At 54.0% G+C, this 12400-nt stretch overlaps 5 protein-coding genes across 5 annotated transcripts; 2 read left to right on the plus strand and 3 right to left on the minus strand.

The window, feature by feature from the left end:
• Window positions 1-492: 492 nt before the first annotated feature.
• SEPMUDRAFT_147366 (uncharacterized protein) lies at window positions 493-2420 on the plus strand. The gene is made up of 3 exons (XM_016904250.1): window positions 493-891; window positions 987-1101; window positions 1220-2420. The coding sequence occupies exons 1-3, from the start codon at window positions 850-852 to the stop codon at window positions 2074-2076; spliced, it is 1014 nt and encodes a 337-aa protein (XP_016763612.1). The 5' UTR covers window positions 493-849; the 3' UTR covers window positions 2077-2420.
• Window positions 2421-2717: 297 nt separating this feature from the next.
• On the minus strand, window positions 2718-3948 carry SEPMUDRAFT_147367 (uncharacterized protein). The gene is made up of 2 exons (XM_016904251.1): window positions 3765-3948; window positions 2718-3672 (listed from the first exon to the last, which is right to left on the minus strand). The coding sequence occupies exons 1-2, from the start codon at window positions 3803-3805 to the stop codon at window positions 2907-2909; spliced, it is 807 nt and encodes a 268-aa protein (XP_016763613.1). The 5' UTR covers window positions 3806-3948; the 3' UTR covers window positions 2718-2906.
• A 167-nt stretch (window positions 3949-4115) lies between these two features.
• SEPMUDRAFT_131170 (uncharacterized protein) lies at window positions 4116-8049 on the minus strand. The gene is made up of 2 exons (XM_016902402.1): window positions 7401-8049; window positions 4116-7350 (listed from the first exon to the last, which is right to left on the minus strand). Exons 1-2 carry the CDS (start codon window positions 7610-7612, stop codon window positions 6144-6146), a joined length of 1419 nt encoding a protein of 472 aa, XP_016763614.1. The 5' UTR covers window positions 7613-8049; the 3' UTR covers window positions 4116-6143.
• Window positions 4165-5088, plus strand: SEPMUDRAFT_39577 (DUF947-domain-containing protein; the record flags this gene model as incomplete). Its single annotated transcript, XM_016908750.1, has 1 exon — window positions 4165-5088. One exon carries the CDS (start codon window positions 4165-4167, stop codon window positions 5086-5088), a length of 924 nt encoding a protein of 307 aa, XP_016763615.1.
• Window positions 8050-10066: 2017 nt separating the features above from the next.
• SEPMUDRAFT_60392 (uncharacterized protein) lies at window positions 10067-12373 on the minus strand (the record flags this gene model as incomplete). Its single annotated transcript, XM_016909524.1, has 1 exon — window positions 10067-12373. One exon carries the CDS (start codon window positions 12371-12373, stop codon window positions 10067-10069), a length of 2307 nt encoding a protein of 768 aa, XP_016763616.1.
• Window positions 12374-12400: the final 27 nt, after the last annotated feature.

Consider the following 12400-nt stretch of genomic DNA (forward strand, 5'->3'; position numbering starts at 1 on the left):
ATTGCGGTCGGCGGGACTACCTGTCGGCGGTCGTGATCATGGGTAATGGCCCTAATGGGGGCAAACTACAGATATCAACAATAACATCATATCCGCGTTTAAAGGGGCTGCGCTGTTGGATCAATGGATACATGTACATCCCTTACGGTCCTAGCCCGGCCCTGTCCTGTGCAGCGTCAGACCAGGCGACGGTGTCTCTGCATGCAATGAATGATGCATGCATGCGCAGGGTGGTCTGTCCGCACCAAGACGCATGTCGTTAATTTGGACGCTGAGTGCAGAAAATGCGCTGCTCTGCTCATGGAGAAAAGCAATGCCAGCCAGGCCAGCCAGCCAGCCAGTGTCCCGCCAGCGACTAATCACTAGTGTCGAGAAACCGCACCTAGCACGTCTCCTGCATATGCGCATAATGCGCAAGATGCTGATACCAGGTTTCACATCTCTGACCACAGGGCATCGGCATCCATCTTCCTCTACCCTAGAACTATCCTACCGCCGTGCCTCCTATGATGATGGACCGACACCACTACCTGACTACTCTCCTCCCTTCTGCCTCCATCGACTCTCGTTTCTGTCTCTGTCTCTGTCCCTTTGCGGCTGCCGGCGTCGTGATGCATCTGCCTCTGCTGCTGCTCCTCCGCTCCCTCTAGTCGCAATTGCTGCGGCGCCTCCCCATACACTCGTTCGACCAGGCCTGCCTTCATCACCTGGACCTAGCCTCGAAGGAGGTGCCTGCTGGCGTCGACGGTTAAGATAATAGCTGCTGTACCACTCACTCACTCCGCATGCCTTCCCATCGTCCGCTTCGTTGTTGTCGTTCCCTCCTCACCTTTGCCCTCTCCTCCCGGCATGGCAACGCCTCCTGAGCGGCCTTGGACTACCCACGAAAAAGTAGGTATTATACTTCCTGCACGTCGGGCATTTGACCCTGGTAGAGATCCACTGCCCATCACCTCGCTGACTTGGGTACCTCCCACCAACGACAGAACTCTTTAATGGCCGAGATCATCAAAACGGCCAATCCGCCCGTTAATGTGTTGTTTAGCGTTATTCAAAGCTTGCAACTGCAACCTCGATGGGACGATATCCCACTACCGCCAGGTTAGTATCTTGTTGTGGACTACCTGGGACTACCTGGCCATGCCTGAGCCTGGAGTACCTAGTGGCTGCCAACCCCCGTGGTCATAGGTACGTGGTGGCTGACTACTCTATCGAACAGGACGCTCACTGAACTCGTGTCGTCTCGCCTATGATGATGTGCGAAGATCACTTTCCGCGCCCATGGGAGCATCCTTGGCTCCATTGAACCCCACCCCCATGACTGCCATGACTGGCTCCATATCCACCACCCTCAAAAGGCCTTTCCCGTACGAGAGTGCATGGCTTGGAAGTTCGACTGCCGGTCCCACAGGAGGTCTAACTGGTCGTGAAATCAGACCAAAGCCGTCGAATCCCAGCGCTGTGCCGATCCAGCCATCACCCACGGACCAACCGACTAAGAAGAAACGTGGTCGTCCTACGAAAGCAGAGGCGTTGGCCAAAGCGGAAGCAGCCGCCGCCTCCGTGCCGGCCTTTGGAGAGCCAGGTCCAGTATCAATGTCACGCCCAGCATCGCAGAGTACACCTCAGCCTCCGCCTCAGCCTCCGCCTCAACCAATGACTACCATGCTATCGACTGCACGCACAGATGAGCCCAAACCGGGACTTCCACCTAGCCTTCCGCCGGTCACGAGGATGCCCATCGCAGCCATGCTCACTCCCACTGCCGGCGAGCCTCATGGCGGCAGTCTCGCTCATGCACGCCCTTCATCTGGTCGAAGGAGACGTGCGCGGTCAACCAAGTCAGAGCAGGAAGAAGGTGAATCGCCGCCTGGTCGTGGCAATGAGACTGGAGCCGACTACGAGTCGCCTTACGCTCGGCCTGATGCTCCAGAGACCCCAGTGAAGACCGCAGTGCTTCGTAATCGCGGCGAAGAAGAAGAAGAACAAGACATCCCTCGAGCCTTACCGATGCCGGGTCTGGCCCACGACACCTCAGATCCAAGGCTGTCCTCGGACACGGAGCAGCAGCAATGAAGCAACATAATATCGACGAATCCTTTCGAAACGCCAACAATAGAAATCCACAACGCTACCACGGCCGACATTCCCTTATTTACTTCCTGTGTATAGCCTGTCTTTTTTTTTATTTCCTGGCACCTATCATTCCACGACGTGGCCACGAGCGTTGTTTTCACATGACATGTAAGTGTCGCCTCGATCGATACGAGGTACCTACCTATGGGGCACGATTTCAAATGGGGGGTGGATTCTTCGATGTATGATATAAGAGATGTATTACCTCACGGTTGGCATGTGAGACGGTTTCATGGCCCTGAAACGACAAATATATTCTAGTAGCAATTATGTTTAAACTATTATTACTCCGAATTATCATCATCATCATCATCTGCATGACTGTTTTCTCATAAACATGTGTTGGGTTTCGTGGTGTTCTACCTACAGGGACCTAAGTGACGAAGCGAAGTCGTCTCGACCGATTTCTGTCTTGGGTGGACACTCTCGAGTCAGATCGTCTCAGGACAGATACCAGGTTTATATAGGTGCAACCGCTCCGTTTCCCTGGCCCTTCAGATGTGGCAGTTACACGCATAGATCAGGTACATGTAGATATGTAGAAAGCGATGGGACACCCACATCACTGGTGGTATCGCAAGGGCGCTCAAAAGTTCTCTTCCTGTAGATTATCTGATACTGTCGATCTTCTGAAGCTATCTGTACAATCTGTACATGCCTCCAGCTACACACACCAAAACTCCTATATCGCCCGGACTCATGCAGTCATACAGTCTCCAGATCGTCATTGCATCCACGTTGCTTGCAAGCCAAGAGGGTGAGCCCCACTACTAATGCGAGTTCAACTTCTCATCCTTATCCTCCTCTGGCTTGCCCTTGAGAGGGTCTGAGTGGGTTGATTCCTTCTTCTCGGAGGACTTTTTGCCTTTCGTCAACTTCTCTCGTTCCTTCACGGCACGTTCCCGTTCCTTCAATCGCTGTTCTTCGGCCTCTACCATGTCCATCCATTGGTCCTCGCCAGCATATCGTTCGTGGTGAATCTTCTTCTCGATCATGTGCTTGTGTGTTGGGTCATTAGGGTCAAGAATCTTGACAGTCTCCCATCGTCCGCTGCCCTTCATACGGTCGTTCCCTTCGAATGCCAAACTGACAATGACAGCGGCAAGTGTAAATCCTTGAGCGTATACACGAGCTTGCACAATCTTTTGCGCTGTAGTCAAATATGGGTTGCGACCGACAATGCCCATTGCAGCAGAGATGGAAGCTACCCAGGAGCCCATTACCAGGCCGTATCGATTGTCTGACAACCAAGCCTTCACCTTCTCGCTCTGTGTCCGGGATGCATCAATCTGTTCCTGTAACGATGCTTGCTCGTCTTGGTAGTCGCGCCCGGGTTGGCGTGTGGCTTCGAAACGTCGCGAGTAGGAATCGGCTCCGATAATGGCAGAAAAGGTGCCTGCGGAGGTGATCAAGAAGGTGCGAAAAGGCAAGGTGAGACTGCGGAAAGCTGGATACCTCGCAGAGGCGAGCGAGACACCCAATGCACCCGCTGCGAGGCCAGCGAGACCACCTCCAATGCCGCCCTTGAGCGTGGCACTGCCTCGAAGTTAGCATCTTCATTGCTGCCGACTGCGCGTGGTCTTCTTTTTCTTTCTTTAATGAATACCCGGTAGGTATGGTGTGCTTACTTGTAGTGCTCTTCCTCCTCCTCCTTGGTCGTGATCTTCATGATGGCAAGGTGTGCTGTTGCGAGGACCAGACTGCTTGAAGAATACTCAGGTACTGTACAGTGAGAAGAGTAAAGACGTGAAGCCGAGGGTGGGATTGGCAACCAAAGTACTCAAAAAGTTCCAGCAGCAAGGAGCGGATGCAATGCGGCTGACCGATGTCATAGCTACGGTAAGAGGTTAATGTACATGTACCTTAATGTAGCTAGCTTAGTGATGGATGACTTCACAGGCTGAACCGAATTTCGGTCGAAAAAGCTTACATCGCAGTCCGCGGAGTAACATCCATATCACAGAACACACAAGCATGGCGCGGAAACTGCAGGATGTTCGACATGATGATGTCGACGAGGACGAGATCATGGATGAGGACGAGGTTGAGGACGAGACTGAGGACGAGACTGGAGACGAGGTCGAGGTGAAGGCTCCGGGAGAAGAATTTCACAGCGGAGAGGCCGAGCTGCAGATCAGGCATGTGTCCTTTGGCGCTTTGCAGCAGGCCCAAGATGCCGTGTCAAAGAAGCGCAAACGGACATCAGATGCGCACCTGGACCAAGACGATAAGCTGGCGGCGCTGAGAGACCGACTACGACAAATCAAAGCGCAGAAGACGGAAAAGCCATCTAAGGAAAAGAAAGTGTCAGGCAGAACGAAAAATGCCAAATCGATTGCTCGCGACGGCGACGATGACGGTGATGATAGCGACGACTCAGACTCGGATTCTGGTCCGTCTGAAGAGGACGTACCGAATAAGTCGCGGACATCTAAGCATGCTCCAACTGCGCAGTCCACCAAGTACCAGGTCTCTCGAAAGCGGCAGGTGGTTGATGTGCCCAAGAGAAACGTGCGAGATCCCCGCTTTGATGCCTTCCACCAACACGCGGAACCGAGCAACACGGACAAAGCATATAGCTTTCTCGACGACTACCAGAGGGACGAAATCAAAGAGTTGAAGGCCGAGATCAAGCGGACGAAAGATGAGGACGACAAGCAGATTCTGAGGCGCAAAGTCAATAGCATGGAGAATCGACTAAAGGCCAAAGCCGCAAAAGAGCGCGAACAGGAGGTGGTGCGGCGGCATCGGAAAGAGGAGAAGGCCAGGGTGGAGGAAGGCAAGACACCGTACTATCTCAAGAAGAAGGAGATTAAAGAGCAAGCTCTCGTGGAGAAATTCAAGGGCATGAAGAGCAAGGAGCGCCAGAAGTTGATTGACAAGCGGCAGAAGAAGGAGAGCCAGAAGGAGAAGAAGAGAATGCCCGATGCAAGACGAATGGCATCTGGTTGAGTGACCAAGGAGGAAGGATTCCAAACCAACCTCAGCTGAGGACGGCCCTCCCTACACCACATGGTAGTGGAGGTGACTGCCTCTGCAAGGCGTCGTCACGAAGCTTCTCTTTCACTCCAAAGAGAGGTCTGTCTATACTGACATCGCACTTCACGAGCCCTCACGGTACGGTACAAGCCGATAGCGTACATGCCCAGTGCCTTGTAACAAGGGCTGGCTCAAAGCGACCTTTAGGTCCTCGAAGAAAGCTTCTCAGACCACCCATTCACTGGATAGCCGATATCTGTTGAAAGAAGGCAGCGAACGAACAAGAAAAAACGACAGATTGGGGTGACGATGATGCACGTGAGCAGCAGAATTTGGCATCGCACTATGAATCAAACGCATGGCTTGAAAAAAATTAGTTTACTTGGAGACTAGATACCCATCTGTACCTGGTATGACGGCTACCGGAACATGGATGTTTGTCCCTTCCCATCGTCAATCTCGCGCAAGGCTCGGGGCCTGCTCCGAGAATCGACAATTTGCTCGAGCCAGAAGAAGGCAAGACCATGATAGGAAGGAATTGCAATCCTACCAAGGTCTTTCGCTCTTTTTCGCGCGGAATTTCTGGGCCTGTGAAACATTTAATCACTGTCCAACATGAAAAAGGAGCGTGAGCAGATAAATTGCTTTCTTCGCTTTGATTCATGCAAATGCGGATAATGTGAGGTCTCATTTCTACGCCATTAAATCGCCGAGTCTCGTCTCAAGCTACTTATAGAAGCTCAAATCCGAGCCTGCCACTAGACTCAATCAATATGTAGTAATTGTAAGGAGCCATCAGTCCGAACACCATCCATGCTGTAGTGGTCTAAAGCCCGCAAGACGCCATGCTGACACCCTCTTGCCTCTGCTCGTAGAGAGGCATCTGCAGCCACCGCTGGCGAGTGTCGCATATGTAAGGCATCCCTCCAGAGGGCGGAATAATGGTCGAGCTTCGTATTTTCGATTATGATGATATGATAGCCATGAGTCATGTGCTAATGATATAAACGTGTTTGATGCCGTGAAGTTCATGAGTGAAACAAGTCCCAGGCTCGCTCGCAGAGCCTGATAAATTCAGCTCGCTTCTCTGCACTGCTCATGGTCACTTTCCAGTCTTCTTCTTCCTCTCCGGGACGGCCCCGCGACGCAAACGTTGTTCGTTTGGCCTCCGAGCGGTTAAAGGTGGATGGCGGGCTGCCATTGTCAGCCTCGTATTCGTCTCGTCCCCGTCGCCTGCCATTCATTGACTGTGTCCGTGCCAAGACGTCTGGTCGCGTTGCACGATCGTGATGCCCGGTATCCTGTACTCCTGCTCCGGTGTGGTTCCCGCCATGATGCATCGGTGATGGAGGCGTCGGTGGTTGGACACCACCGTAATGCACAACCTTTGGCAACAGCTCATCCCGTCCTCCAGAAAGTCCTTGTACAGCTTCTTCAGCGGACCTAAATCGTTCGCGAGCACTGAGGGGAGGGTGCTGCTGGTGGGCAGGGGCGAATCCCGGTGACGGCATTGGCGGTTGCACATTGGAATGGGATGAGTGCCCAGGAGAGTTGTTGTGCTGACGTCGGCCCTCGAATCGGTCGTTAGCAAATACGTCCGAGATGGGAGGAAGCCTGTTATTTGTTTGCGTCGCGGGCACGTGGTGAATATGGCTCGTCTGGCTCAAGCCACTTGGTCCATGTTGTGCGTGACGGCTCGAGGGGTATTCTCCCGGTCTGAGACCAGTAAACGTCTGGTGGAGAGGCGCTGATTGTATGACACGATCGTGGGCGAATTGAGCTGCAGAAGGAGCTGCGATTGAGAGACCAGGCGGTGGTCCTTTCCTTCGCGACGTGATGGGCGTCCTCGTCCCGGTTTGCACGCCAAACAGGGTTGTGTCCTGCGTTCGTGGTCCATCGTGTTCCCCCGAGCTACCTGGCTTCCCTCCCTTCTGTCTCGCTTCAATGATCTGCCTCTGCTGGTCTCGAACGTCCATACTACGCTGTAGTTGTTCTCGTAACGCCGGATCGTGCGTTGCGAAACCCGGCGACAGGCACGCGAGGCCAACATCGTGAATGTGAAGACCAGATGATTGTCCAGTCAATGGCGCCGAGGGTCGTGCAGTGTGCGGACCGCGGCTTGCAGCCATGCTTGAGGAGAGGTCGAGTCGTTTCGGCCGTGGTCTCGAGGATGCCAGAGCTGGCGAGCCCGGCTCTTTCTTCACCTTGATCATGGGCGGTACGCCGTTGCGAATGCTGTGTGGTATTAGCTGATGTTGGACCGCAGACTCGACGACATGACGCACCCGTTCGGCGAGCTCTTGCCTGCCTCTATTCTCACAGTAGTCTCCGGTGACGCGCCATTGCTTCGTGCTCGTTTCGCGGCGGGTTCAGCGGCTGATGCCGACGGATGGCTCGTGTTGCTGGAGGGAGCAATAGCGGCAAAGTGGCGAGGAGACACTCTTTCGACCGAGGGTGAGAGGGTAGCTGTCGGCGCTGCTGCCACGGCGGTGGACATATTGGGGGTTGAAGTGGACGGGAGGAGAGCGGGAAAGATCAAGGTCGACAGGGTAGCAGTAGCAGAAGTAGTGGTGTGGTCAAGGAGGTCTGGGAGGAAGGAAGGCCCGGCGCACAGCCAAAGTGATGGAGCGGGCTGGTGGATTCAAGCTCTCGCAGTCTCCGTTCTGGTGCAGACTACTGGGTGGTGGTGAGCGATCGGCCCTGCAGCAACGCTACGCGGATCCAGACGCCAAGCGGGTTCCCTCTCGCGACGGTCGTGCTCTCGCGCTGCCGCCGGTCTGCCACGAAGCTCCGGCGGTGGTGGGAGTGGTGGTGGTGGTGGTGGTTATGATAGCGGTGGTGGTGACTGGCGGTGTTGTGGTCGGGGGAGGGGAGGGGGAGGCAGACTCAGAGCGCGCGTGGATGAGGGCGGAGTAGGTAAGGTGTATTCTGTTCTATTGTGAGACTGCTGCTGAGAGCCTGAGACGACACTCACGACAGGCCAAGGGGAAGGGCAGGAAATAGTGCGACAACGAGGGACAGGGGAGTGGATCCACGCACAGAAGGCACAGAACACCGACGGCCGGATTGGGGCAAGAGCACTTTCTGCACGCCATCATCGCCATTCGTCCTTCACTGCCCGTCTCTTCTCAGCGATGGCCAGCAGGGTCCTCATGTTTCATCTGCTGCTGGCCCGCCTCCTCCAATCACCACTCGCACTCACGCGCTCCGTCGCTCCGCCATGCACGCTTTATGTATTATTACCATTCATGATGATTGATTAGGATCATGACCTAGATTACCTCTCCGGGCTCTCCTGTTGTCCGGTGTCACACACACACTCTCTCTCGAGCTGGGAGGTGAAGGGGGCTTGGGGGGCAGAAAGCCACTCTCACCGACTAGAAATACCTATGTACCTAGGTACCCAAGATACCTCCGTCTCTCCATGCTTCGTTCCCATCATCATCAAACAGCTGTCGTCCCGCGAACAGCCACTACTGAGCCACTACTGCTGCAAGCGTCGCGTATCGCCAGGCGTTCGTTCATCAGACCGGTTCAGCCCTCACAGCAAACCTTATCATCCATGGAACACGAGTCGACTAGGCTCGAGCCCGCCAGCCTATCACTTTTCGCACTTTTTTTTCTGCCTGGCACAATTGGGAACAAAACCGCAGATCTTCTCCCCATCCTCGGCCTCGAGCCAATCCGCGCTCACCGTTGGCTGCAAACCACAGCTCAACTAGACGAGGTAGGGGTCTCGACTTCACCAGAGTTTCACTTGCGTTTGGAGTGATATGATCCATGAAAACCACGCCTTTTTTTCGCTCTGCTGCTGCTGTTGCTGCTACGTCAAAACGTCACGCGACGGATCCAGCCAGCCAGCCAGCCAGCCAGCCGAGCCAAGCCAGCACACCTCGCTCCACCACAGCGTACAGCGTGGCAAGCAGAACGTTTGAAGTATCCACCACCCCGTTGGAGAATTCCCTGTTCGAAGGAAAATTCGGTTTTGTCCAGCCAGTTTGTTCTAGCCTGAGGCCAGCCAGCCAGCCAGTACTTGCAGGAAGTTTCTCGTGTTCGGCACATACTTCAAGTACATACTGTACCTCGTAAACGACACATCGGGGTGGGTGACCAGTGTTTCCTTTAGGCTGCTCTCCATCAGTATGACGACTTCCTACTTGTACACGATCGGCAGTGATCGACCCAACGAAGTGCGATGCGATGCGACGCGATCGCACTCAGGTTATTTGTAGTCTCCGCCCGCGAACTACCGTAGTCCTAGATAAGGTGGTGCTCCTGACTCCTAGGTATAACCTGATGAGGTTGTTCATGTTGTACCTCCTACCTCTGGAGAGATAACACCTTGTGTTTGATTCTTCTACATACGGTAAGATAAGTACCCTATCTGATATGTCGGGTAGAGGGAGGGGTACATGTATTCGAGGTATGTACTCGACGGGAGGTAGGTAATGACTAGTTGACTACTGTTTCAGGCTTTTCCCGGGAGGCGCGGGAACGCACTTACAACTTACCTATTTCCAGATCTGCCGCTTACCTACACTGGTACATACTGAAGTCTGATGAGGCTCTGATGTAGAGGTACCTCCTACATGTACCTACCTGGTATGTATGTAGCTGAAATTGTCCGGCTGGGGAATGGGCCATGGCTACCTTACTCAGCTAAACTCAATCTTCACATTCCATTTTCGTCCATCTCCGGGAGCAATTGCCGCCAACAAGTAGTGCTTTGTGCCAATGCGCGTGGTGGGTAGGAGGTAGGAGGTACCTAGATGCGCGTGGTTGTTATTAAATTACCTACATCATATTATTTCCTTTGTCCGACGCTAAGATACGGACGCGTGGGCGATCGTTTTTTCAAACGCAGGAGTCGACCTGCTGACTACATTTCTTACATACCACCTTGCCACCTACCTCCTAGGCACATATCGTAGGTATCTGACGGGAGAATGACTCAACTAGCCTGTCCTGCTGCTGTTGCTGCTGCTGCTGCTGCCAAAAGTCCAAACAGTAAATACGTGCGCTTCCAGTATGCTTCCGCGCTCTTCTCCAAGCGCTCGTAATCCACCCCCGTGTCCGCACCCAGCTGTGTCTGGAGCGTGCCTGCCACTTCACGCAGCCCAGGGCTCCCGGCGGGTTCGTGTGCGCTCGTCATCAAGACGCGTCGCAAATACATCACGTCAAACAACTGCTGGACAGATCGTTCTCGCGACACAGTCGGTGTGGCGACTCCGCTCGCCCCGGACTCCACTGGTGGACCATTCGGATCGGCATTGGCAGCAGCACCATGAGTCATGTGCACAAGCATTGTTTTGTCATCCAGGGTGTCGACGAGATATGTCTTCAGGGTCTGAACTGCATGGGGACACCACAGATCTGTGCCGACATCAGACATGTGCTGGTGCAGACTTTTCAGGAAACGGAACGTGGAAGGCGATGGCTGAATCGGTAGCGGAGGGCTTCCATCCCATAGCGTGGCAGCGACACGTGAGTGGTTGTGCAGTCTCTTCGTATAATCCGCCAAGGGAACAGCGATGACAGATTTTGCCAATTGTTGATGCAGTGTCGCCACGAAAGTATCGCTGGACTTTACAGATCCAATATTCTCCACCAGCTCAGCCAGCCTCCGGCGACGATCGTCGACCTCACGGAGGATTCGGATGAGCAGTGCCGGGTCCGTGTCTGGATTGGAAGAATTCTCGAGCGTAGTGTATACCGCCTGCAGGGACTTCAACGTAGCTTTCTGCAGCTTCCGTTCCAGTCGTCGAGGGTCTTGCTTGCTTAGGACAACCTGAAGCGGTTCGTCGCCCGCAAGATCGTCTAGGTCCAAGTCAATGTCTTCGTCCCATTTCATCCCTTGCATAGTCACAATAGCCTCGCCAAAGCCATGCAACCTCGCAAGCCAAAGGTCCAGAGCGATGCTCGATTCCTGTATCAGTTGATTGCGACCATGGTGCCTTTTCAGTATCGTATCGCGGAACTGTGCACTCCCTCTACCAAGATCCAAATCCCCTGTGGAGACATCCCAGAGATTCAATGCTCCTGACTCGGCATCGTGTTGTTGCATCTGGGGTAGTACACCAGTGATACTTGCTGCTTCATCAGCGAGAGACTCCAAATGTTCGAGGAATGCTTCCCTCAAATCTACGAGGGACTGTGCTTGGATATCGCCGTGGACTTTGGCACTGAGCACGAGATAATTTGTGATGACTTTCTGTCGAAGTTGGAGCACCGTATGCACGTCTTGCTGCGCGCTGAGAGCGTCCTTTAAAGTCTGTAATAAGCATTCCTGTGCCTGCTTTTCCCACGAGGACGTGGCAGCTCCGACACTGGCCGTGGAAAGTTCATCGTGACGAACCCATGGGTGGAAGTGCCGCACATCCTCCGCGATCCATCGTTCGTATATGTCTAAGCTCAGTTCGTGCACCCCCTGAATGTCAGGATCGCGAAGCAAGGTGGTCGTACTGATATGGGAAAGCGAGTCTGCGAACCGCCTGGGGAAGACTTCTCGGGCGTCCAGAAGAGTCTGGCTGTATAGAGCAAGCATATCCAACAGACTCGTCTCTGAACCAACTTCAGCCATCAGCTCCAGCTGTTCAAAGCGGATCTGCAAAAAGTATCGCAAGACATCCTTGGGAGCGCACGCTGTCAACAAGGAGTAGGCGCAGAGGGTGTTGATGGTCTTCGCCTTTTTGAGGCTGGTATGCGCCAATGCTCTCGCAATATAGCTCAATAGCCTCTTCTTCGCGCTTGCAAGTTGCCTCCGTAAGCTCTCCAATACTGCCGGGGGATCACCGCCCTCTGCAAGGCTCTTGTGCAGTAGCCTCGCCAGCAAGAGGATCTTCGCAGCCACCAGCGCATCTCCACCACTCTTCACGATCCGCGAAGTCACATTCAGTGCGTTCTGCAGCACTTTCGTTTGCGCCAGCCTGCTGAACTTCACGTCCTCTTCACGTCTTCTCTCGCTTCGCACGCTCTTGTGGTTGTCGCCGATTTTTTCCAGCTTCCGAGAATTACACTGTCTCCCAATGTGTGCCATGTGGAACTCCACCAGCTGCATCTGTGCGTCCATGTCGATTATCCTCTCCGCAGTTCCCAGGAGGTCGCGATAGCTCGTGCCCACGAGAGAGCGGAGCTTCTGGCGGTTGTCATCGATGTGTCTTCGGAGCTGCTGCTCCAGCCTGCGAACCACTGGAAGCGGGTATTGAAAAGCATCTTCCCAGGTCTCGAGAGTCCTGGGGTCGGGAGGTTGAGAGGCCATTGTTCAGTTGAAAGCGAAGTTGCATGT

The sequence above is a fragment of the Sphaerulina musiva genome (genome assembly GCF_000320565.1).
Source record: "Sphaerulina musiva SO2202 unplaced genomic scaffold SEPMUscaffold_2, whole genome shotgun sequence".
NCBI classification, from domain to species: domain Eukaryota; kingdom Fungi; phylum Ascomycota; class Dothideomycetes; order Mycosphaerellales; family Mycosphaerellaceae; genus Sphaerulina; species Sphaerulina musiva.